This window comes from Palaemon carinicauda, chromosome 6, assembly GCF_036898095.1.
Source record: "Palaemon carinicauda isolate YSFRI2023 chromosome 6, ASM3689809v2, whole genome shotgun sequence".
In the NCBI taxonomy this organism is placed as follows: domain Eukaryota; kingdom Metazoa; phylum Arthropoda; class Malacostraca; order Decapoda; family Palaemonidae; genus Palaemon; species Palaemon carinicauda.
This window is the reverse complement of record NC_090730.1, coordinates 153,107,770-153,134,921: the sequence shown is the minus strand read 5'-3', so window position 1 is coordinate 153,134,921 and position 27,152 is coordinate 153,107,770. Positions and strand designations below refer to the sequence as shown.

The 27,152-nt window shown below is 43.4% G+C and overlaps 1 protein-coding gene across 3 annotated transcripts in view; it reads right to left on the bottom strand.

The window, feature by feature from the left end:
• The window catches only part of LOC137642741 (uncharacterized), an 81,777-nt gene that overhangs the window by 20,144 nt on the left and 34,481 nt on the right, over window positions 1-27,152 (bottom strand). For all 3 annotated transcript variants that reach the window (XM_068375577.1, XM_068375578.1, XM_068375580.1), the window contains exons 3-4: window positions 16,814-17,138; window positions 11,381-11,581 (exon numbers count right to left, since the gene is read on the bottom strand). In XM_068375577.1, the coding sequence (XP_068231678.1) occupies window positions 11,381-11,581; window positions 16,814-17,138 (526 nt within the window). The remainder of the gene's footprint in view (window positions 1-11,380; window positions 11,582-16,813; window positions 17,139-27,152) is intronic.

The window sequence follows — 27,152 nt, the reverse complement described above, 5'->3', positions numbered from 1 at the left end:
ACACCCAGGGTGGTGGGTGGAGACCAGCATACATGTTAACAAAGAAGCTAAGTATCCCGTATTTTATTTTATTAGTTATTCAAAAATAACATAAAATAAATAAGTACCTGGTAAGGAAGACGACTTGAACCATTACTCTGCCTTTATTAAGTACGTCTTCCTTACTGAGCGTAGCGGTCCTCTTAGGATGCTGAACGACTCTTAGGTGCTGAAGTATAAAGGGCTGCAACCCATACTAAAGGACCTCATCACAACCTTTAACCTCGGCGCTTCTCAAGAAAGAATTGACCACCCGCCAAATCAACAAGGATGTGGAAGGCTTCTTAGCCGACCGTACAACCCATAAAAAGTATTCAAGAGAAAGGTTAAAAAGGTTATGGGATTATGGGAATGTAGTGGCTGAGCCCCCGCCTACTACTGCATTCGTTGCTACGAATGGTCCCAGGGTGTAGCAGTTCTCGTAAAGAGACTGGACATCTTTGAGATAGAATGATGCGAACACTGACTTGCTTCTCCAATAGGTTGCATCCATAACACTCTGCAGAGAACAGTTCTGTTTGAGGGCCACTGAAGTAGCCACAGCTCTCACTTCATGTGTCCTTACCTTCAGCAAAGCAAGGTCTTCTTCCTTCAGATGAGAATGTGCTTCCCTAATCAGGAGCCTGAATAGGTAAGAAACTGAGTTCTTAGACCTTGGAAGAGAAGGCTTCTTGATAGCACACCATAAGGCTTCTGATTGTCCTCGTAAAGGTTATGACCTTTTTAGATAGTACCTAAGAGCTCTAACTGGGCAAAGTACTCTCTCCAGTTCGTCCCCCACCAAGTTGGACAGGCTTGGGATCTCGAACGACTTAGGCCAAGGACGTGAAGGAAGCTCGTTTTAGCAAAAAAACGAGCTGCAAGGAACATGTAGCCGTTTCAGATGTGAAAACTATGTTCCTGCTGAAGGCGTGGATCTCACTTACTCTTTTAGCTGTTGTCAAGCACACGAGGAAAAGAGTTTTTAATGTGAGGTCCTTAAAAGAGGCTGATTGGAGAGGTTCAAATCTTGATGACATAAGGAACCTTAGGACCACGTCTAGATTCCAGCCTGTAGTGGACAACCGACGTTCCTTTGAGGTCTTAAAAGACCTAAGGAGGTCCTATAGATCTTTGTTGGTGGAAAGATCCAAGCCTCTGTGGCGGAAAACCGCTGCCAACATACTTCTGTAACCCTTAATCGTAGGAGCTGAAATGGACCTTACGTTCCTTAGATGTAACAGGAAGTCAGCAATCTGGGTTACAGTGGTACTGGATGAGGAAACTGCATTGGCCTTGTACCAGCTTCGGAAGACTTCCCCTTTAGACTGATAGACTCTGAGAGTAGATGTCCTCCTTGCTCTGGCAATCGCTCTGGCTGCCTCCTTCGAAAAGCCCCTAGCTCTTGAGAGTCTTTCGAAAGTCTGAAGGCAGTCAGACGAAGAGCGTGGAGGTTTGGATGTACCTTCTTTACGTGAGGTAGACTTAGAAGGTCCACTCCTAGAGGAAGAGTCCTGGGAATGTCGACCAGCCATTGCAGTACCTCTATGAACCATTCTCTCGCGGGCCAGAGCGGAGCCAACCAACGTCAGCCGTGTCCCTTAGCGAGAGGCGAACTTCTGAAGTACCCTGTTGACAATCTTGAACGGCGGGAATGCATAAAGGTCGAGATGGGACCAATCCAGCAGAAAAGCATCCACGTGAACTGCTGCTGGGTCTGGAATCGGAGAACAATACAACGGGAGCCTTTAGGTTATCGAGGTAGCGAACAGATCTATGGTTGGCTGACCCCACAGGGCCCAAAGTCTGCTGCAAACATTCTTGTGAAGGGTCCACTCTGTGGGGATGACCTGACCCTTCCGGCTAAGGCGATCTGCCATGACATTCATATCGCCCTGAATGAACCTCGTTACCAGCGTGAGCTTTCGATCTTTTAACCAGATGAGGAGGTCCCTTGCGATCTAGAACAACTTCCACGAAAGAGTCCCTCCCTGCTTGGAGATGTAAGCCAAGGCTGTGGTGTTGTCAGAGTCCACCTCCACCACCTTGTTAAGCTGGAGGGACTTGAAGTTTAACAAGGCCAGATGAACCGCCAACAGCTCCTTGCAATAGATGTGAAGTGTCCTTAGCTCCTGATTCCATGTACCCGAGCATTCCTGTCCGTCCAAAGTCGCACCCCAGCCCGTGTCTGATGCGTCAGAGAAGAGATGGCGGTCGGGTTTCTGAACAGCCAAAGGTAGACTTCCTTGAGAAGAAAGCTGTTCTTTCACCACGTGAGAGTAGACCTCCTCTCTTCGGAAACAGGAACTGAGATCGTCTCTAGCGTCATGTCCTTTATCCAGTGAGCCGCTAGATGATACTGAAGGGGGGGGAGGTGGGGTCTCCCTAACTCGATGAACAGGGCCAGCGATGAAAGTGTCCCTGTTAGACTCATCCACTACCTGACTGAGCATCGGTTCCTTCTCAGCATGCTCTGGAAGCAATCTAGGGCTTAGTAGATCTTTGGGGCCGACGGAAAAGCCCGAAAAGCTCGACTCTGAAGATCCATACCCAGGAAGACAATGGTCTGGGATGGGACGAGCTGGGACTCCTCAAAATTGACCAGGAGGCCCAGTTCCTTGGTCAGATCCATAGTCCATCTGAGAATCTCCAGACAGCGACGACTTGTGGGAGCTCTTAAAAGCTAGTCGTCTGACGGAGCCGGACACAAGATCATGGTACTGCTGCACAGTCTGTGAACTGTCAACCATGGGAAAGCGAGGAAGTACAGTGACAACCCGAAGCTGTCTAGACTGTCTGGGTCGTAAAGACAACTCCTTATCGGGTTGCTGAGGTTGCCGCACTGCGTCACAACAAGTCACTTCTGCTGGTTGTTGAACGTCTTCCCAGTGACACACTGACTCCGTAAACAAAAAATCCTCTAACAAGGACTAAGCTTGGACTGCATGTCTTGCAACACAGCTCAAGGTCTATGGGAGCAGGTGGTAACAGACGGGGTTAGCGACTGAAGTGGAACCATTACCCTCCCTGGAAGCATGTTATGCTTAAATAAAAGTCCATAGGAGGCTAAGCAGCTAAAGGCTCCTCTCCAAATGACAGAGTCCTCAAGGGAATATCAGAAGGAGGGAGAATAGCACTTTCTCATCTACAGGAACCATATCCGAGAAAAGCTAAGTTTTCTCAGTGAGGGTTTCACTGGTGCAAAAGCAGCAGACTAGAAGGCAACGTTATGAAACTGCTTGACAGTCTAGTGAGTTGGCAACAACCAAAGATGTGTGACTGAGAAGCATGCGGTAAGGTATGCAGAACATGCTGTATGTAGAGCATGCTGTAAGGTAAGCAGAGCATGTTGCATGGCGTGCGGCTTATGCTGCATGGGATGAGGCTCATGCTGCATGGGATGAGGCTCATGCTGCATGGTATGAGGCTCATGCTGCATGGTATGAGGCTCATGCTGCATGGGATGAGGCTCAAGCTGCAAGGGATGAGGCTTATGCCGCATGCGTTGAGGAGGATGCATAGCATGAGGCTCCTCATAGCATGAGACTCCTGCCTCATGGGTTGAGGAGGATTCCGCATAGCATGAGGCTCCTGCCTCATGGGTTGAGGGGGATGCCGCATAGCATGAGGCTGCCTCATGGGTAGAGGAGGATGTCGCATAGCATGAGGCTCCTGCCTCATGGGTTGAGGAGGATGCCGCAAAGCATGAGGCTCCTGCCTCATGGTTTGAGGAGGATGCCGCATAGCATGAGGCTCCTGTGAAGTTCCTGCCTCAAGAGTTGCGTCTGCCTCAAGGGTTGAGGAGGTAGCTGCGCAGAGAGAGGCTCATGCTGTGAAGAATGCGGTTGCTGCATGCATTGAGGCGGCTGCCTCATAGCATGAGGTTCCTCAAGAGTTGAGGCTCTTTCAAGAGTTGAGGTTCTTGCCTCAAGAGTGGAGGTGGCTGCCGCAAGAGTTGAGGTTGCTGCCTCAAGGATGGGGGAGGTTGCCGCAACGCAAGAGGTTGCTGCCTCGAGGATGGAGGAGGTTGTCGCAACACATGAAGCTCCTGCCTCAAGGGTAGAGTAGGTTGCTGCAAAGCATAAGACTCCTGCCTCAAGTGTTGAGGAGGTTGCCGCAAAGCAAGAGGCTCCTGCCTCAAGGAAAGTGGAGGTTGCTGCACAGCGCTGGTATCTGGCAACTCCCAATGCGGCAGCTCACGCGTGGAGGTAGGTTGAGGAACCTCAACATCATACGTCTGGCAGGGTGGACTGGTATCTGGCAACTCCCAATGCGGCAGCTCACGCGTGGAGGTAGGTTGAGGAACCTCAACATCATACGTCTGGCAGGGTGGACTGGTATCTGGCAACTCCCAATGCGGCAGCTCACGCGTGGAGGTAGGATGAGGAACCTCAACATCATACGTCTGGCAGGGTGGACTGTGCAGAGGTGGAGGAGCGCTCGCAGGAGGAGGTGTGCTAACCTTCTCTGCCTGAAACTCCTGCATCAACACTGCAAGCTGAGACTGCATTGTCAGCAGCATAGACCACTAGAGTTAAAAAAAAAAAAAAAAAAAGACAACAACAAACGGAGCTACTGTCCGTTGAGACTGAGGGTCTAAAACAGCTGGTGCGGCAACAGACTGAGTTACTGTCTGTTGCGATACCACCTTGCCTCTCTGGGAGGTGTGCAGTTGTCGTACTGCAGCAAGTCCGAACTGACCCAGTGTTAAAGACACCACCTAGGAGTTGGACTTGCGCGGAAGGGACCGACTTGCACTTAAAAGCTGCAAGATTTGGTCCATGGTTTCTGCGAGAAACCTCTTCCGCAGACGAGGAATAAATGGGCTCTCTCGTCTTTGTGTGGGTGGGGTGATCACGTCGGCTACGTGAGTTGGTTACACCCGAAACCACGGAGGGAAACGTCTGTTCGTCGATCAAGGCCTGCTGAACCCATAAGTCCTTCGATGTTACTTCTCCCCTGGGCTTGGGAGCTTGTAAGAGGTCCCAGACTAGGCGAACAACTGGCACGAACAGACGAACCCTCGAACGCAACACTGTAACACTTTGCGCTTATCACTTTATCACTTTTGATTTTCTGTTTGCACTTATTTCACTGAACTCGAAACTTTAAGTGGTTTGTACCTGAAACACGCAATTCTATCCTTCATTAAAAGTTAGTAATTGCGAAAACAGTATTACAATGTAACAGAAAAACATAATGAAAGATAAATAATTCAGTGGCTGGAAAAGAGACTAAACACTAGATCAAAATAAACTACGTTTAAAATCTCTCACCGCATAAAGCTTGAGAACAAGAATAAAACTCTAGAAACGTTTACCTTCTTCCCCTAAAGAGACTAGGGAGAAGAGCTAAAACGATAACGTTACCCGCTTGAACGAAACGTTTATCCTCCTCTCTCTCCCTCCGTCTCTATCTCTCTCTCTCTCTCTCTCTCTTGACTTAGAACCTGAGAAAAGAGCCCAATTATATATATCGTTAAAACATATTATTGTTAAAGGAAAAAAACTGAAAGATTTCCCAAATAAAAAGTTCCTTTATTAGAATTAAAACCATTTAAGCTAAGAAAGAATGAACAAAATGCTAGAATCGGTTTACTCTTACTGCAACGTGACACCGTGAATGCTCTCTCTCTATCGTAACGATAGAGCGCAAGTTGAACGTTCTGAACGTCAACAACTGCAGAGACAAAACAAAACGTTAGTTCAACTTTGAAAACAGTACGAGACTTATCAAAGAAATTCTTTCAAAAACATTAAAATAGCATAATATGTTAACAGGTAAAACGAAATGACGGGCTCAATGTAAATTAACTTCGGTTCCAAGAAAAGACCGCCTACTATTAGGAAAGGTCGAATATAAACAAATATAAAAATTAATTTAAGGAAGTTAATCAAAGAGGCCTATAAAAGGCGGAGAGATATAAAATAAATCTATAACTTTTGTTAAGCAAAATTAAGAGAGTCTATACTCTCTTCGACACCAACACTTCCGTCTAAGGGAAGGGTCGGCCATTTAAAAGTGAAAGAGAGTTCATACTCTCTTCGTACCAAAATTAAATCAAAAATTAAATCAAATTAATTCCAAAAACTTGCTGAGCTAATGATATAGCTTCCTGAATAGCGAAGGCTAAATTCTAGAGCAAATACATCACCAAATCGTGAGCAATAACTCCAGAATCAACAGCGTATCCATGTAGGTCTAGCCGGAGGCACGACAGAGGAAAAATTGAGGTGGTGTTGACAAGAAGTACTGGAGTACCTGACCACAGATGGCGCTGTGGTGTTCACCCCCACCTGTATAGCGATCGCTGGCGTATCCCTACCGTAGATTTCTGTCGGCAACAGAGTTGACAGCTACATGATTATCGGGTAAGATTAATATTGAAAAATATACTGCATCGAATTAAATATTAATTGCTATGAACTATGCTAATGAGTGTGGAAATATTGCTGAGGAATTTTCTTTATCTACATTTTTTAATATTTATATTTTTTTATTTATTTTTTTAAAATTTGAAAATTATACAAAATTTTTAATAACCTTACTATTTAAATTCCTCGGCCCAAATTATTGCGTATATTTTTTATTTCTTTTTCTAACGATGTCTGAATTTGAAATTATGATAGAGGAAAGTAGTTTTGAATATCAATAACTAAGAAGCAAAGATATCGGCCCTCGAAGTTTTGCAACAAGACTACAAAGAAACATATCATTATATCACCAATAAATACTATTTCCATGATCAATGTTGACAAGAAACTTTTCTCAATTACTTTAAAAATGATTATACTTACTTACTATATAGCATTCTCTGCTAATTACCGCAAGCATGGCCCAAGTAACCCCCCCCCCCACATCCCAAGGGAGTACTACTCACTCAAGGTGAGGGTATCAGGAGGTGCCAACTCCCACTTTGTTGCTCAGTACAGATACTCAGATAGGATTCTTCTTTTGCTTTTAGGCATGATAAGGATACCACTACAGTTCACTAGTAATATAAATAGTAAGAAAAAAGTGACTACACCAAGAGCTAAAAGGCTCAACAATTCTTTTAACTAGTGGTTTCTGGTAATCACTGAGACAATGAGAGAAGGTGTTGACCTGCCAAACGTACTATTAATAGTGTCATTTTCCCCTATTTTATAAGAATAGCGTACTTATCATAAGTTTCCATGAGTTCGATAACATGGTGTCTGGTTACTATGATGACCTGCGTAGTGCCAATGGTTCTTAACCTTGTTGGAGGTACTGAACCCCGCAATTGTCATATGTATACTCATCGAACCCTTCTTAGTTGGAGATATATATATATATATATATATATATATATATATATATATATATATATATATATATATATATATATATATATATATATATATATATCTCCAACTAAGAAGGGTTCGATGAGTATACATACATACATACATACATACATACATACATACATATATATATATATATATATATATATATATATATATATATATATATATATATATATATATATATATATATATATATATATATATAGAGGTGAATGAAATAAAGAGGAAAAGAAACAGAAAGTTACACCTAAATATATCAACAAAATATGAACTTCACACAAAAACAGAAACATAATGAATACTTATTGCAAATCAATGCGACTTTTGCTGTTGCCTTTCAGAGACAATTTCAGAAATTCTAGGCTTAACCTTGGCAAGTGCCACTCATATCATTTGTATTGTGTTACCTCCGCCGAACCCCTGAGACTGCCTCACCGAACCCCTGGGGTTCGATCGAACACAGGTTAAGAACCACTACGGTCTAGCACAAAAAACGCAATAACTTGGCTAACTATGGCAGACTTAGTATGATACTTTCCCACAAGACTTGAGTTGTGGTGCAGTTCACTTCCAAAGATTCACGATTTTTGATATCCCAAAGTATAACCATGAAAATTAACGCAGGACCATCCCCCTTAAGCAAAGTACTGTATAGGTTTACTTTGGGTGTATACTGAGTAGAATGTCAATAAATGGATATAATGCATGTAGGCTAACTTTTAATCATTAAAACAATGAACGATACTACTATGAAACTGCAACATCTGCCTCATGTACATCTGCCTTACTTTCAGGATGGATTGCAAGATTTGGTATCCCTGAGCATATTACTTCTGACAGGAGTACCACTTTCACCTCTCAATTGTGAACATCATTAGCAAATCTCCTGGGCATCACCCTACATCAGACAACTGCCTACAACCCCGCTGCCAATGGAATGGTTGAACGTTTTCATCGCACCCTCAAAGCAGCTTTGATGTCCCGCTGCAAGGATTCAAACTGGTTTACTCAGCTTCCCTGGGTCCTCCTGGGACTAAGGACCACTCCTAAAAACGCCCTCGACGTCTCGGCAGCTAAAATGGTGTATGGCGACCTGTTGGTTGTCCCTGCCGAATTTTTTTCCTTCTGCAACTTCCTCAGACGATCTCCAGCGCATACGTCACGTCGTGGGAAAATCTACTCCATGCCGCCACACTTACAAGCCCCCAGCGAAGCATCACATACTGACAGACTTGCACTCTGCAACGCACGTCTTCCTACTCACAACAATAGCAAGCCACCGCTAACACCCACTTACACGGACCCTTTCCTTGTGATCCGACGCAGTCCAAAAGCATTCCTACAAAACATTCGTGGCAAAGAAGACTGGGTCTCCATTGATCATCTAAAACCTGCTTATCTCCTGCCAGATGACCCGCCTACAGTTCGCCTCTCTGGATCAGGACGCCCTATTTAACATGTACAGTATGTCATTTTTAGGGGGGGAGCCATGTACCCACAATGTGTCACACGATCGTACATTGTAACGACATTTCATTTTTTTTATATATTATGCTTGTATCTTCGCTCTCCCCTCGCACTGCTAGAGACCTAAAATAACATGTCTGTTTTTCTCACCGTTAACTGTTAACCGGTGCGGTTGTCGGTTGAACATGAAATTGCCTGTTATGATTTTTATGCCCTTTTTGCCTGGAGTTTATGTATATATAAACGGATGTTCTGTAATAAAGTTACTCAGTTACTTTCATCATGCCTTTGAGTCAAAATCTTCTCTCAGCTCGTTACACCGTTCAGGGACCACGATTCTAAGGCGTTCTTGTTCCTTAGGTGTACACCCTATTTGGATGCATCTGTAAACAGCAGCATTTCCGGAGATGGAAGTCGAGCGGGAGTTCCCTGGTGAAGCTTTTGTCATTCAGCCAAGGCAAAAAAAAAAAAGTCTTAGTTTAATCCGCCGGACCAACCTTAAGGTGGGGGAAATGACAGCTGCTGACCAGTGACTCACCAGAAAACACTGCAGCGATTACTGATGGAGGTCTGCTGGAGGGGCACAAATTTCTCCAACAAAATATGGCCGAAAAGATGTTGCCATTGATGAGCTGGAAGTCATTGAACAAGAAATGATTAGGCTACTTCACTGAGTCAGTTGATCTAATCATCTGATGGGAAGAATCTCGTTGCTGCCGAGCTCATCAACCTTTCCAGATGCTCCATCCTTCTCTCAGGCATAAGACTTGACTATTCCTGATATATTACAATCCTCAGAGCAGGGAAAAGGCAAGAAATCGCTCTTGATACTGTAGTAACTGCCACCTTGAGGACGACAGGATCAACCAATCATTGAGATACTGCAGAAGACAAGTCCCATTCAATAGGCCCAAACTGAGACAAGTGAATATCATCATGAACATTTAGAGAGGAGAAAATAGTCTGAAGCACAAGAGAGAGGTCCTTGTAGGGTATGAGGAGGGTTGTCAAGAGCAGGCACAGTGAGGGTGGAGTTATAATACTCCCCTCTCAAAAGGACTCTATTAGGGTGGGGGCTACTTTTCCCTAACGAACTTCTCCAGGGGATCAAGTCCTGGAAAAAATTGAAGGTGACACAGAGGGTTTCGTACCAATGTTGGGAAGGAGCTAAAGTGTTTCCTAGAATACTCTTCCCACTGTACAGGAGACCACTCCTTACACTCATCACAGGGGAATGAATCCAAACAGTCATGCCTCACGCAGAAGTTACACATTTAGAGAGGATCAATGTCAGCCTTGCTCTTGTAACATCCCAGCTAATCCCAGCAAAGTTGCATGTCTGCTCAAGGACACAAAATCAGCAATCTACAGCAAGGTAAATACTGTGCTCAAAAGAAACAGGATGCAGCAAGGTACGTCAGTTCACCACAGTGGCCAAAGTAAAAGTGAGGGTTGCTCGATTTTTGCTAATACAGTATAGCAATTATGTTTACCCTGTTAAAAAGCTTAATGGTTGTTTCACCTTGGCTGAAGTCCTAATCTTATCAAAGGTCGAAGGTTTGTATTACATGGAACAAATTTCTGATGATCTCATAAATCTTTTGTGCATAAGACTTAAGAGGATAACCCAGAAATTAGGATGGGGAGGTGTATGGAAGAGGAGTTTCTTTGAAAGTTAGATGGTGAATTTGTTTCCTAATTTTTTTTTTGCCTTTCATGGCCACGTGTGTACCTGTTAGATTGGTCACTTACAAGTACAGTACAAATACATACGGCAAAGGGTTGATGTAATTTAAAAGTTCTTGAATTTCCTGAATCTGCTGATGACCCCATTGTTAAGCATTTGAAAGACCTTTACCCTGACATTGCAATGGCCATCTACTTGTTAGTCTCTACCCTCACATGACATGTTAAGCTATGTCCACACGTTCGAGCATGCCCGACGGGCAAACAGTGATGCCAGACCACAATAGTTAGTAAGAATGAAGGTTAATGACGTCAGGGATCTGGCATCATACAGTGTTGCCAGATCCCTGCCTTTAGTTTTCCCGCTTCTGATGTCATCAACTCTCATTTTCACAAACTATTGTGGCCTGGTATCACTGTTTGCCCGTCGGACATGCTCGATCGTGTGGACAGGGCTTTAGTCTGTATTCTGCAGCAAGATTAGTTATATTTTATCAATAATCCCATTTGCCTTCAGGCCTACCTTAAGTGATTCAATATATTTTTACCTTTGCAATCTTCACATAATTTTTAGAATGAAAAAAAAAAATTGAATATTTTTTTAGAATAAATTCTGGACATTTAAAAGGCTTTTTGATAAACTGGAATACAGAGTTTTTGAGGTGGTGTGCTTTCCCTTATCTAAATTGTTAACCATATTGCCCAAGCCTGCAGTGAAAAAAGAAGTACTGATAAGTTTTGAAGATAGAAAGAATTCAGTTTCACTAATTAGAAATTTTGTTTAATGGACACTGAAAACATAAAATTTACTACAGCTTGTCTAATGTGTGAGAACATTCAATATTTCTTTATAGATGTTAAATGTAAAGTTAACTTACAATTTCTGCAGCATGTTCCTCAGGAGTTGCTCTATGAATTGGCTTCATTTTTTTAGACATCTTCCCATCTGCTGCAGATTCTACTGAAGTACCCTTCGCAACCTTGTTCTTGTAATTCCTGCGTATAGTATAAAAGCAATTATTGCAAATAAACCGTTTTGCCTTTACTTCTGGTGCTATCCGACGAGCCAAGCCAAGAAACTGTAGAAAAAAAAAAGTAGAAAATATTAGTTGTCATAATTTGTATTCCACCTATCTTTACAAATGAATAACACGATAAAATTAATTTTTTACCAAATCTGGTCAATAAACTGGATACACTACTTCTCTAGAAATTCACGGTAATGTTAAGTATCTTTAAATAATTTGTTAAGATAACCCTTTAGCCCCCAGGCTATTTGGAAATTTCCAACCCTTAACCCCCCGGGGGTTATTTTTTTCCCAGCACATTTTGCAGTATATTTTTTTTAAATTGCTCTAACAGCCTTAATTTTTGTCATAGAGAGGTCAGGTTGGTCTCATTCTCTTGGAAAATGCATGAATTTTCTCAAAAAAATTATCAAAAATATGGAAAAAATAATTTTTATAGCATTTTTTTGCGAGGACGTACCGGTACGTCTATGGGGGTAAAGGGATGGCTTTTGTGAAACGTACCAGTACGTCCTTTGGGGGTAAAAGGGTTAAGTATCTTTAAATAATCTGTTAAGTTAATGAGATTCATTTTAGTACTGTACAATCTGGATTATAGACTATTCATGACCTTATACTATTGCTTATTACTTCCTAATCAGTCAGTTGAAACGGTGGCACTTCAGAAGTTCAAACTTGTCGCAAATGTATTCATAGGGAAAAGGCGGACATTAAGTCTCTTCAGAGATTTTGTGTGATAGATCTATTTTAACCCTTTTACCCCCAGGCTATTTGGAAATTTCCAACCCTTAACCCCCCAGGGGGTTATTTTTTTCCCAGCACATTTTGCAGTATATTTTATTTAAATTGCTCTAACAGGATTAATTTTTGTCATAGAGAGGTCAGGTTGGTCTCATTCTCTTGGAAAATGCCTGATTTTTTTTCAAAAAATTATCAAAAATCTGAAAAAAAAAAATTTTTATAGCATTTTTTGCAACGGCGTACCGGTACGTCCATGGGGGTAAAGGGATGGCTTTTGTGAAACGTACCAGTACGTCCTTTTGGGGGTAAAAGGGTTAAATTGTTACTAATCTCGAGATACAGTACTCTACTTTATATTCTTTATGCATTACTTCACATAGTTGATTTATTTCATTATTTCCTTTCCTCACTGGGATCATAGCATCTGCTGTTCTAACTAGGGTTGCAGCCTAGCTAGTAATAATAATGAGAACATAGCCGAAAGATCTAATAACAAAGTATGACGATCACCCGATAAGAATGATAGCGCATGTGATGACACAAGAATACGTATTTAGACTTTCAATTGTAAATGTAAATTAAGATTATATTATTTCATTGATTTATATATGCACATTGATGTTAGATTATTTTGAAATACCCCTTATTTAATATAGAAGTTTTTTATTTAATGTTTTAAAGGGTGATATCAACAAAGGAAATTATGACAATCTTCTCTGTAATAATACTGCAAGTGTAAGAAACTACAAAATGAAGATTATTACACTTTAGCAATTTGTAAAAATTATAAGCACAGTTATTTTGAATCATCTTTATTTATTTGTTATGCATTCCCCATCACTCTCTCTGTCTAGTGATGTTTTATTAATGACTAATAATACAGTACTACAGTATATCCTAAAATTCATTTGATTTTGTATAACAAGAAAATTGATAACCCATACCAACAATTTGACAGTCTGAGCATGGAGCTGACACAAAGCCGTTAGGTTAGTAACGTATATGGTAATCAGTCACAGGATTACCTATATCGTTGCATGGGGTATGTTGTCCATATGTTTTACACAACTAAAAATTGGGTTTGAATACATTCTATACATTTTCTCCCTCATATGGGAGGATGGAGAAGATACTTCTTAACAAATCTAGACTAAAAAGAAAGGTTGCTTGGTTATGTAGATCACCTGAAATTTCAGGTACAACTGCTGTTCTGCAAAGAGAGGGGGGGGGGGGGGGAGAAAGAAGGATGGAAGTATAATCCCCCAATTTTTCATTCTATGGTTATACAGAAACTGCCATCTTAGATGATATGCTTTTTGTCTCTTGAGGGAGCTTAGCTGGCTACACAACTTGCTGAGCAGCCACTACAGGAACAAAGTAGGTACCCAAGGACTTGTGGGTCTTCTCCCTTGAGTAGTGGAAGGTGCAGGTTGACTGGCATCCTCAGACTTGTATCACTGACGAGTTCTTGTTAGCTAGAATGGAGCCAATACCCATGAACTTTCAAGTCCTTGCCCATGATGTCTGAAGGTTAGTTATCCGGATAGGCTCATAAAACCAGAACGAAAGTGGTCTTGGATACCTTTCTCTTGGTCGTAAAGTGCAGAGTTCTCTTATGGTACAGCTATAGAACCTTTACAGTAAAGAAAAATATGTCACTCTAATTAACTCTAGATGCCCTCCTGAAGAGAAGAAATGGATAACATGAACCTGATATCTGGGTCTAGGCCATGAACTCAGGAACAAAAGTAAAGGAGACCTCCTTCCATCCTTCAGAATGGTCTCTGACATACACGAGGCAATGAAACTCGCGTTGCCTACGCCAAGACTAGTAGAAAGGCAGCCTTGGCCCTTGAGTGTCAGATCTCTATCTGATGCCCATCTCAAAGGCACATATGATATTTGAGAACACAGACATCATCCAAGTTTAGGAGCCTGTGGACCCAGGATGGACAAGACTGCTAAAAGCTTCCCACAGAGAAAGTCTAATGCCTTCAGTCTGAATGTGATAGCCTTTCAACGCAGAAAATTAGGAGCTTCACTTGTCAAAGGAAGAAGAGAAAATCAGTTATATACAGCAGAGAGGATCCGACAGGAGAAATATCCCATCTACTGTACCAATTGCAGAAGATGGGTCACTTCCTCTGGCTGTTGTGGCCTATTGGAACTGTCCGTCAGGCAATAGCTGGTCTGGGGTTCAAGTTCTGCTCAAACTTGATAGCTTATTTAGTGTCTGCAACCTAACCATCCTTGTGAGCTAAGGATTGGGAGGTTTGGGGTAGCCTATAGGTCTACCTATTGGCCCTAGCTTGGGGGAAGAGGGGCTTAGGCAGTGATAACATGTATATATGGTCAGTAACTAGGGCATTGTCACTGTCCCTTCCCTCTGCCATTAAGAAAAGCACAGCTAGCGAGGACCTTTGCATCCACACATCTGTGCAGTGCTTCGTAAAAAGCCTTTCGTGCGAAGATTATGGATAGTCTCCATATGTGAAGTGCAAAAGATTCTACTGAGTGATGTTACCTCGAAGGGTAGGGTAGGACTGAAAGGAGAGAGCCACCTGGGCAGCTCTCTCAGCACCTCAACAACAAGAATCAGCAGATCTGAATACCATTTGGGGTGTGGCCACCTGGGAGCCAGCAGGGGCATCATGTGGCCTGATGTTATCAACAATCAGTTGTTTTATTGATGAATTAGGCAGAAGGGAAGAAAGACAAATGTGTCCAGGTAGTCATGAGAGTGCCAAAAGGCATATGCATCCAGGATTGTCACGGGTGTCATAGGCATTCTTAAATGCCCCCCCCAAGGGTCTGATATGGTTCAGCCATGTGGAGAATAGGGTCATCACTAGTGATACCCAGAAAACAAGATGCCTTCAACCAAGCACGGATGTATGGACCACTCTGAATTTATAACCTGATACTAGCAACTGACCATGTTTGCGAGAACATTCCTCTTACTGGAATGAACCACACTGATAGGACTACAATGATACCAACTATGAAGATGTGCACCTGGTTTGTCAATTTGCAAACACTGTACAAGACAGTCCCTCCTTGCTTGTTAAATTTTCTATGACCAAGGTGTTATCGCTCATCAATGCTGCTGAGTGCCCTATCAAACTACTGTAGAGGAAACCTTGAAGTGCTAGAATGCTGCTTGCATTTCCAAAAGGTCACTAAGCGATACAGTCGGCAACTCTGGAGAACAAGTGAGGGGAGGAAAAAGATCTAAGGTCAGGTGGTAACCGGAGGTTAATGAGAACGATCATGTGGTGACCAATCATGCTAAGACTGATCACGGGTAACCAGTCTGTATAGGATTGCTCAAAATCTGAAGTCTCACAGAAAACAATCGAGACTGCGGAACGTATTCCTGATCCCAATGAGATGAATTGACTGATCCGAAGGAAGTTAGGAGTGTACACCAGCGGCATGTGTAACAGGACACCTAAATCTTAATGGCTCTCTGCACCACACCATCTCTCACACGTAAGCAAGAAGAAATCAGTCAGAATCTCAAGACACTCCTGTAGATCGGTCTTCCAGGACTTCTTAAACAATTTCTTTTTTTTTTTCTGGGCAGAAATAGCAACATCTGATTGATCAGTTGGAGACGAGGAAGAGGAAATGGATGTAAGAACTAGAAGAGGAAGGAGTGCGGAAATGGATGTAAGAACTAGAAGAGGAAGGAGTGCATTAGCTTCTTTTTGCCAGCCATCTTCTGGATCAAGGGATCAAGGTCCTGGAGACCCACATTGCTGATCCAGCAAAGGAGGATACCACAGGGAGCTCTTCAACAGGTGCCAAAATGGCCAGCAGCTCCATAGGTGTGACAGGAAACGGGGAAGATAGGTGTAAGCCTCAGTAGTCCTTGTACTGGCCTACACCTTCAACAGCTTTTCCATTGATGAAGCATCCACGGTGATCAAGAAAGACCACAACTTCCTCTGGTACAGGTCGTCATTATTGATCGTGAAGAAACCGAGCTGGGGTCTCTCTTCCCCCTATCGAATTCCTTCAGTGGACGCAGCTCTAGACAAATCCTAGGAGACACAGCCGGCAGAGCAGCACTATAAGTAAAGAAGAAGCTTCACAAGTACTGATACTGAAGAATCCATCACAGCCTTCTTCTTGGCAAACTCAATCACCGCAGAGGCAGCCACAAAACTACCTTGTCAAATTTTAGTGTTCATGCTTCGATGAACTCAAACTCCTATAAAAGGTTGATGGTTTGCATTTGCATAGGAAAAAATCTTTTAGGGAGCCGATAGAAAATGAATCAAATAAAAGTACAGATTACTAAATATGATTGAAATTATTTACATGAATTAGGCAATCCTAGCACATTAGTCATATAGTCATGCAATTTCAGAGAACACTGAACAGCAATACAGACACGAGACAGAAATAGTAACTTCGTGAACTGTAATTGTTATATGATTACATTTCCTTTCTTTTCTCTTTAACACTGATTGAAGTCTAGGATTTTATTGAATACAGAATAGTAATGGATATGGTAAAACAAAATTTCGAACTTACCTCCATAACACTTGCCACATCCATATCATCATTGACCATCTTCTTGAGGGTGTGTCGATAAAAGCCGCGATTTGCAACCTCAAATGTACAATCACAAATGACACAGTGAGTACTTTTGTGCAGATCATTATTTTTCTGAACCTCTACTTGTTTCAATCTGGCTAGATAAACATCTTCAGGTACTGTTTTTACAGGTGGCTTAGGTTTTGCAGGCTTCTCAGTAACTAATGATCTTCTTTTTCTTTGCTGCTCATTTTTTTTCATTCTTTTTTCTTCTTTGCTTTTGCTTTCTTGCACCTTCCTCTTCTCTTCATACTCCAGATACCTGTTCGTAATTTCAAATGATTATTCAACACATAAAAACCAGAACAAATATGAAGATGAAAATAATCATTAGAAATCTTGTCTGTCACTACTTCCTCTACTCACACTACTGACAACAGCAAATGTAAACCCTAAATTACAGTTTCATAGGATACAAAACAATACGGTATTTTATACCAAGTTTTATTGCTATTGAAATGCATAGATTCTGAAGAGACCTTCTCATTAATTAAATTTTTCAATGTCTGGCAAGTTAAAAAAATAATTACAAGTCCAAATTTATAATTATTCAATATAATAAACAGCATAATTCCTCATAAAATATAAAATCATTTCAGTAATTGGAACAATAATGAATGACCAATGAAAAATAGCTCATATACCTAACTGTATCCTAAAGTTTGGCAATAATCAAAGTTACTCGCCTACATCACATTTCAAGAGAAGTTGCTGGTTTCTAAGCACCGAGAATCCAGATTTTCCAACCGATACAAAGAGTGCAGTCACTATGTTTGAAACCTTGTTGATTGTCCTTATAATATTATCAGGATGAATATCAGTTGTATATGAAACAAGGGGCCTTGTGCACACACACACACACACACACAAAAAAAAAAAAAAAAAAAAAACTTTCTTGCAAGTCTTAACTACTGTCTCTTAATTCCTAGCAGTCTCCAACTGAAGAGTGATTGCAAAACCAAGAACCCATTGTTTCTAGTTCAAAACGAATAGGTGGCTCTTCCTACAAAAATGTTAATAGTTGTTAATCTCAGGAGCCAGAGAGTCAGAAACTTGCATAATGAGGAACAGAGATTTTTAGGGATGCACTCAAATACAACAGAAGGGTCACAAACCCAGGAACAATAGCCTTAGATTCTGTAAAGTTCCTGGGTGATTGTCTGGCTCCTGCAGGACAATCAAAAGCCCCAGCTCATTCCTCAATCCTGTATTCAAAGTATGACATCGTTGAGGATGCCTGATAAGGAACCACAAATCCGGCCCTTATTATCCTGACACAATTGTAATGCATACCGTACCTCTTTAAAAGATCGAGAGGGGCATTTCATGATGACGATATCACACACTCAACGCATCACTACAGCAAAGAAAGTCTCATTCTAAATTAATACACCTGCAATATTATTAGTTTTCAACTAATGATACTTCTCTTTCTGAGTTACAGACAACCAGGAGGTAGGCTTCTAGCTATTAATCTTCAACAATGCAATAGATTACTAAAAACAAGGGGAAATTGACCGCAGGTTAATCAATGGGGACGTTCACATTCCACTGGAGTCACGATTAAAAACCATAAAAAAATTCAAATTTGCATTTTTCCTAATTATTGTATACAAGCCTGAGTTCTTTAGAACAGGGGTATGTCTTCCGCAGCACTGGAATGGCCATTGAATCCTTATCGAGGTACAGTAATTGGTTTAGTAACAGGTGGCATGAGGGGGAAGCCCCACCTAGCCACATGTCACAGAACAGCCACTTTTGTCCTTAGGCCTAGGACTGAGAGATGTGGTTACAGTAGGAAATTCAAGTAAAAGGATGAACAGATACCCTAAGGATGAGGGATCCATGCAATACCAAGGAGCCTTTTCCCCAATTCTCTTGTCTAAGAGCAAACATCTTGCCAGTGCAGTACCAGAAGTGTGGGACACTCAAAAGGATGATTGGCATATCTTCATGTACCACTGAAGCCAGACAGAGGTACTGTATCCAATCATCAAGATAAAGCTTCTCCAAAAATGACAAATGACCCAGAAAGATCTACCACTGCCACTGAAATTGTTGATATGAGAATTTGCAGAAAAACTCTCTCTACTACAGTGCTGAACAAGAACGATGCCGCCGTCTGCTGCTTGGGAAGGAGACCTGACCTTTACCAAATTTAGAAAAAATTGAAAACCAATCACAATTTTGGAGCAATGATAGGATCAACCAATCATCTGGATAATAAAGAAGACTGATCCCAACCAAGTAGGCTAAGAAGACACTGGTGAATATATGAATAAAAACTTGGGGGCTGTATACAGTTTCTATTTGAAAAGATTGTCCTGTTGCAAATGAAGAGCGGGTAATTTTGAGTCCCAATGGATGGGTACCTGGAAATGTTCCAAATTTTGTAAGGAATTTATATCTTTTCTAAGTATACAACCCTGAGTCCTTTAATAGGGGCAGTTGAGGTGGGAAGTATAACTTAAAGGACTAAATTTTGTATAGTTAGGAAAATTCCAAATAATTTAAAGATGAGCACGCTTGTTCATAAGCATGTGCACGTACAGTAAGGTGATTGCACCCTACAAGCACACAGGAGAGTGTGTGCAAGAGCAAGAGTTTCAACTTTATATGCAGTCAAGTTCATTTTCCGAAGGATGAAAAGCACTTTTGTGGCATGTGCATCTTCTGAAGAATGCTAATGCTTTGCAGCACCTGCGAATTAAGAATGAGGATCCACCCCAGACGAGAAAGACAGTTTCTATCCCAACAAGTGTAGGTGTTCCCAGCTGCCTGTGCAGAAATGAGAAACCATATAATCCAGCTCTCATACAGAAGCCTGGGCGTGATCTAAGGTGAGCCGATGAAATTAAGTATGAACCTCATATGAAAGCTCTTCCTTAGAAGAGCCGAACATCAACCTAACGAGCTAGCTTTATTCATTGACGCAAGTGCGATCTGGGGAGCCGGCGTGCGAGGATGAGGGTCCACCTGTAGTGCTAGCTTGCTTCCAGAGGTCTAGGTACACTATGGGGAGTACATGCTAGGACGAGGGTCCACTTCAAGAGATTGCTTATCTTCAGAAGCATAAGTGAGCTCTGGGGAGTATGCATGCACTCGATCATAAAGATGTTGTGTCCCTTATCCAAAAATTAGATGCATTTTTGTGGTGTATGCACACAAGGATGAGGGTTAACCTCAACCAAGAACTCTTCTACATTGGAGTGTGCGTGCTTTGTGGCACACACGCAAGTCTTTAAGTCTCTAAAGTTTTGTCTCGTCCTTCTAATAAGACTCAAGAGATCCAACCATGGAAGGAAGGTGTGGGGTTGTTTTGTGCTCTAAAATGGTAACTGTCCCCAACAAGAACTGTTGGTGCCCTTATCACACTTGTATCAATGGGAGGCCACTGATTGGGCACAGGATTAATGTTCCCTTTTCATCTTCATGAGGCAGGCAGCAGTCCGAAACACTTCTTACAAAGGAGAGAGCAAAATGCCCTTGAGATAGGAAGGAAATGCAACTTTCTCCCTGTTCCCAGTTGCCATCATATCGGGGAGACCTGACTACTAGGCTGTACTAACTCTTCAAGCACTACTGGGATTGAAAATCTTGATGTCAAGAACATTATCTGCAAGTATCGATATCTCATGCGATGGTGTTCGCAAAGTGTCTTGGGAATGTCACAAGGTAGTAGAAGGACAAGAGCGGCTACATTAGTCCTGACCAGCAGTGGTCGTGTTCAGTCCCATACAAGATTGAGAGCTTACTGGTAATATTGGGAACACGAGCTCTTAAACCTTATACCGAAAATCCTTCCAGTGGTTATGATTTAGTACAGTGCTCCTCCCCAACCCCAGCAATACCATGCAGAGGCACCGGTCAAAGTCTAGAGGGAATGCCTGATTGATCAGTGTTTTGGGAGCACTGGGAAGCAACGGGTAACAGGAAAAGGTGAACTGGTTCCCTGGTGATGATCACTTGAGGTACAAGCACAAGTTCCCATCGTTATTGCAAATCATGTGGTTACCGATCCAATGTTTCCCAATTACGGGAACTGGAAGTAATCTTCACAATTACAGTAAATAAACGTAAGGTTCCCGATAGCAGGTAAATCATAGTAGAGTTCCCAATCAAGGTAATGATTGTATGGTTCCTGATTGGAGTAACTATCATCGAGTTTCTAATCGCAGTATTATTATTTCTATTACTAGTTAAGCTGCAACCCTACTTGGAAAAGCAGGATGCTATGAGCCCAAGGACTCCAACAGGGAAAAAAATAGCCCAGTAAGAAAAGGAAATAAAGAAGTAAAGTAAAAGAGAAGTAATGAACAATTAAAACAAAATATTTTAAGAATAGTAACAACATCATAAGAGATTTTTCATATATAAACTATAAAGAGTGACTTACGTCAGCCTGGTCAACATAAATACATTTGCTGCAAGTTTGAAGATTTCCTGTGGGATACGCCAACCTTGGAATAAAACATTGGCACTCATGAAGGTAAGAAATGAAAAGTCACAGGAGTCTCTTCCCCCATATTGTGTAATAAAAGAGCAGGACTGACGCAGATGCTAGCAGTTCTGTGACCCAAAGGTGACTAAATAACAATGTAAAGCACAACAGAAGGCACAGGGTAAGGAACAATCCTCCATTTCAATATAGGAACGAAAAAGGTGTTCACCTACACACCAACCTTCCCTACGTAGCGTCAAGCATGCACAATGAACACCTCAAATTCATACCAAAACATATTCTTAGGGAAGTAAGCATTTCCGAAATATAACCTCTCAACGATGTAAGATTGTACTAGACGTCCAACTGACGTGGATTGGTGTCAGTTCGATGTGCACCGATAATCATGGCAAGTACTGTTTCTCTTGGTACATAATGCCTCTCTTATTATGTTGATCAGACCGTTTCATGAGGGCAATGTACAGTATTTAGTATGAGACTGACTACCGTTTTAAAACAGCATCTAACTATGTTTGTTCCAAAAGGAACGACTCTCAGTAAAAAGTCCTATTGGAAGAGTATGCGCTCATTCTTTTGATAAACAAGCAAGGGTAGCCAGTGTGTGGGAACCTGTACTGCATACCAATACGTACTAAGAGGGAAGGTACGTTCTCGGCGCATATCTTTCACATTGTGAAACTTTCTGTTGAACGTAGAACTCTAGCCTCGCATTACTAAAAGGCTAATGTGCACTTTTAGAAAAAGATGGGCACAGAGGTGAGAGCTCTAGGGTGGGCAAACATGTGAAGGCACAGAAGGGGGCTGTCTTCTATCCTCCTCCTCCCTGGAGCGAGAGCACGCACAGGAGAGAACTCATGACATATTGTGACCAAACTAGGGAGCACAGGGAGAGTTAAAGGTGCTAATAGTAGCATGATAGTTGGCACACTCACTTCCCCAAGAGCATGTGCTCGCAGGAGAGAGCGCACAAGTAACCTTGTCTCTTTCAGGGGAAAATAAATGGTAGGAGTCACACGATCGCTACTCAAATCAATCAGTTTTAAGAACTTAGTCCATGAAAGGTAGCAAGAGCAGAACCCTTCCATCCAGATTGGCAGTGTGAGACAAGACGAAGAACACTCGGGTTTCCTATATGTTGTCTTGTCACCTGTCCTGGTCGTCTTATCTTTGTCTTCAGTGAAGGGAGTCAGGCAATGTCTCTCCCATGGGGAGAAAATGGTAAGAGTCACACATACTGTTCAAAAACTTCAATCAATCAGTCACTACGATTTTGTCCTAAAAGGGGAAAAAAATGGTGAGGCCATTTCATTCCATCCAGCAGCGAGTGAAGAGATAAAGTTGTGTGGGTTCCAGCAGATGGCGACGACAATCTGAGGAAAATAATCCAAGGCACTTTATAAAAAGAGAACACCACGAGATACGTCTTTAGCACTTCTCAGACACGGGAAGATGCTGACAAGAAGGGAGGTGCCCCTACCTTTCTACTCTTAGCAGCAGACACTTCTTTCCCCTCGCAAGGGAATAAAGAGCAACTGGAATAAGAAAGTGCATATCGCCAGGTTTAACAAACAACTGCCAGTCAACTAAAATTATCGGAAAAACGGCAAAACCTCTCTTCTTCGTTAATATGCCTCACACAAAAAGAACTGTCAAGAATTTTCTAAAAGTATAAAGAAAAAGATTGAAATTACCAGTTGACGGTGCTGGGAGAATATCTGTACTTTCTCACAGCTAACAGAAAGTAGCTACTCAGTGTGCTGGTTACCCATCACAACTGCTGATGTGTAGGCAAAGAAAAATGAGCCGTAACTAGAGAGAGGGATCCAAAATAGTATTATCTGGCCAGTTAAAGAATCCAGTGACTTTCTAGCCTCTTTATAAATCTTAACAACCAACTTCCAGCTATGCTGAAAGCATACCCCCAATTAAAGTATGGCAATTTTTATTCACATAGGAACCAATAAAAAATGACAAATTCGAAGATAATTTGTATTTTTCCTAACCATACAAACCTTAGCTATTTACAAAGGGTTATTACTTTTAGCGTAGCTGAAATGGCGAGCCATTAGAATTTAACGAGGGTGTATTACCCCCGCGCTAGTTAGCGGGGGGGGTAGGGGAGTGGTAGCTAGCTACCCCTCCTCCCCCTCACACACAGGTGAATACTCACTTTCACTTAGAGGTAGGACTTGTCTTGGGGGACAGGGCTGGCGGGCAAATATGTGTAAATAGCTAAGGTTTGTATGGTTAGGAAAAATACAAATTATCTTCGAATTTGTCATTTGTTCCGTAACCGAAATACAAACCACGCTATTTACAAAGGGTGACTTATCCCTTAGGAAGGGTGGAAAGTCCCCAGCCATACTGGCTTTGGCTTTACCCGGGGACTCAGAATCCGAGTGAGTCGCACTCGAGAAAAGGAGTCCCTGCACCTCACAAGTTCCTTGCACCGCACGGAACCATGTGGCCTACGTAAGCTTGTGTGTGAAGGAAGAAGTGTGACCCGTCTTAGGCAGTTGACCTGGAGTTCCAGAAGGAACTCTGGGTTAAGACGTTCCCAATACCACCTCGTCAGGGTATGGGGGACGCGACAGTATTGACTCAATACTCGGAACACAAGGAAGCATGGTTTACCTGCAGAGGTTCGAGGTCAGCTATGCAGAGACCAGGATGCTGCTTCCCCGTAGAGGGGATGATGAAGAAAGAAGTAAGGGCCAGACATACTTCTTTCGTTCATGCAGACTAAAACCTGATAACAATGCCCTCAACCTTCTGCTACCTGTCCAAAAAGGAGCCTGAGGTTAGACCAGCTGTTGTGTAGCCACCACAGAGCGATAGAAAACGTATCGAGACTCCTGTGGGTCACGCCCTGCAGGAAGCGGGCTGCGAAGGTCATCAGACGCTTCCAGACTCCAGCTTGTAGCACCTGCATCACAGAGTAGTATTACTCGAAGGCGAGGGACGTTGCGATGTATCCAACATCGTGCTGTAGGGCGACGTGACGGGGGAGGGTCTGAAGACAGGTCGAGATGAATGTCCTTGAGTCCGGGCTGAAGAGGTATACTGGTGACTCTCCCCCCATGTCCTCCTTGTGTTCCCAAATCGGCTGCAACTGAGGCCAAACTGCAGCTGTTCCCAGGGCTAACCTCTCGATTCCTGTACTGGCAAGAAAGAGAAGGTCTTGGGACATCAGACACAGAATGGAGACTCAAAATCTTGAATGAATCGGACCGAAGGGTCGGGACCCTCAGATTCTGAGTCTAGCCAACAACTCAGGAGCGAGCCTGAATGTTGCCTTCCCCTCTTCCTTAGAAAGGGGGGGAGTAGTAAGAGACCAAGAAGATTGCTTACACACTGGCCGTGGCCAGAGTGAGCAGAAGACCCAGGGCGGAATACAATCCGAGGCCTGTCGTAAAGGGTCTTGAGAAGATCTCTTAAAGGACTAAAAGTCCGAGCCATGCTCCAAGTTGGAGGTCTTCCTCCGACTAGGGCAGGGACGATCGTAGCTTCGCATGAGCGAGGATAGATCCAGCGGGCAGGAAAAAGTTATTCCTTTAAGCCTGAAGGTCAGGGAAAGGCTGAGCGACAGGCTTCATTGCCAAGAGCGGAAAGGAGTTTCCTCCCGCCGAAAGGCAATAAGACCGTTATTGCTGGAGAAGAGGCCTCACGGGAAGAGGTACATCTCCCACGCCACCAACCACCTTAGACTCTTCACTTTGCCTGGGAGACCCCTGTGGATGACTATCGCAGATGACGCGACCTCCGTACCGCAACTGTAGCGGGTTGTCTCTTCTAGAGGAGGAAGCGTAGTGTCTCCAGGCATGAAGCCGAAGCGACGCCCCGGTTCGGGAGAGATGTCGCAGTGTGGTTGCTTGAGTAGTCTGCGCCGTGGGAGAAGCTCTCCCGGGAGTTCCGTCAGGGGAAGCAGAGGGTCCAGAAACCGTTCTGCACATAGTCCCAGTGGAGCTCTCCCATTGAAAGGTTGACAGACAACCTGGTTTGTTGAGACCCATTGTCCGCAGACAAAAAGGAGGGAAGACGCAGGCGTCGAAGTTGTCCCACCATCACCGGAATGCATCTTGCCAGAGTCTCGGGGTCTGAGACTGGGGGGAAAACTAGCGGAAGCTTGAGGTTCCAAGCTGTCGTGATCAGGTCCCCCAGACCAGCACTTGCTGGTTACCCAAGGTCAAAGACCCCTAGGTACACTCTCTCTATGAGGCTCTGCTCGGATAGTCTGAGAGAAACATTCCCCTGCCTGGAATGAGAGAGCCGATGGTGGAATTGAGAGAATCTCAATCATCCCGATATCTCTACTGCAAGATGTGAAGGTGTGAAAATGCGTCCCCTGCTGGTTAGCATGAAGTCGACACGCAACGGGGCGACTTGGCAGGAGCGGTAGGATCTGAAGAGGGGCCAGACTAAGGCCCTTAAGCCTGCCTGAATGATGGAGAGGTATCCTTCAGGTCTTGACCATAGGCCTGGACCGGAACATGCCCCCCCCCCCCCCTTTCCTTTGACGAGTCCGAGAACCGCATCAAGAATGTGGGGAAAGGACGAGAATATCCACTACCATCAAGAGGCTCCATAGGTCAACACCCATTGCAGGTTTAATAGTTCCGCTGGTCCCATAGGGCCAGGGAGTCCGGTTAAACATTGCCTGAAGCCACCGGAACTTGGATCGCCCCACATGGAACTTATCCTGAGGCGACCGTTCGGACTATAAACGGGTCAATGAGGAAAGAAGAACTAGGAAACGTTCCAAGGTAGGGCTGAAAACTCTGCTTGACTGAGAACAGGTACTGCGACTCTCCTCAGTCTTGCCACGGTGAACCGAAAGGAAGGCTCGGAGGATGTGGTAACAGAATCTGGCGTCCCCAGGTGGCCACCCATCCAAGTACCGACGTTGCTTAACCTCGCTGGACGGACGAGAAGCGGGGTTCCAACGTGGTAAGGCGGTTGACTCAATATCATGGCCAGATACTCCAGATGTTGAGGCAGAGGAAGAGAAGGCTCCAAGCAAAATACCATGAGCCCACACTCATGGTCAGCATTCGGAAGCTTTTCCCGGCGCTGAAGAAGGTCGAAACCCGAGCCTACCGGAGTTGACCAGCCCTCCAAACAGCAGAGGAGGCGGAAGTCTGCACCTGAGCGGCCAAGAGGAAGGCAGGGAGAGTTCTCTGGGGAAACAAACCTGCTATGCCACGGCGGGATAGCCACACTGCATCATAAGCAGGAATACTTGCAGTTTAGGCTGAATTCGACGAGCACCCTGGAAGATGGATGGAATGGAAACTGAAAGTACCCGTCCTTCCGATCCAGGGTTAAAGGAGTCCTGTCGCCTCGTTACCAGTCTGATCGATTCTGCTGGTCTACGCTGGCCGAAGTTTGTTCGACAAACTTGATCAGGGCTGAGAGGTCGACTATGGACATCCCCTCTCAGATCCTTCCTTACAAGAAAGGATCGACTGAGGGGGCCGGGGGTGAAGCCGTCGATGATCCTAAGGAAGACCTTCGTCTAAGGTATGGATCATTCTGCCCAACCGGGCAACTCTGCTGATGCTATGGCATAGAGGTTCAGAGACACTGAATTCGCTGACAGAGACGGCAGGCGCGATATCCTTGGCTACTCACAGAGATTGTGCGGGAATGGGCATCGGGAAGCTGTCATTCGGATGAGTAACCTTAAGCATCCTCCCAGCGAAAAAAACCTGCAATCCTAGAGTTCGTGAACTCCTTTTAGGACTATGCCCCCCCGGGGGAGTCTCCCGTGCCATCTGTTCCTGACAGGAGGAAACTACAATTGGACACCTTGTC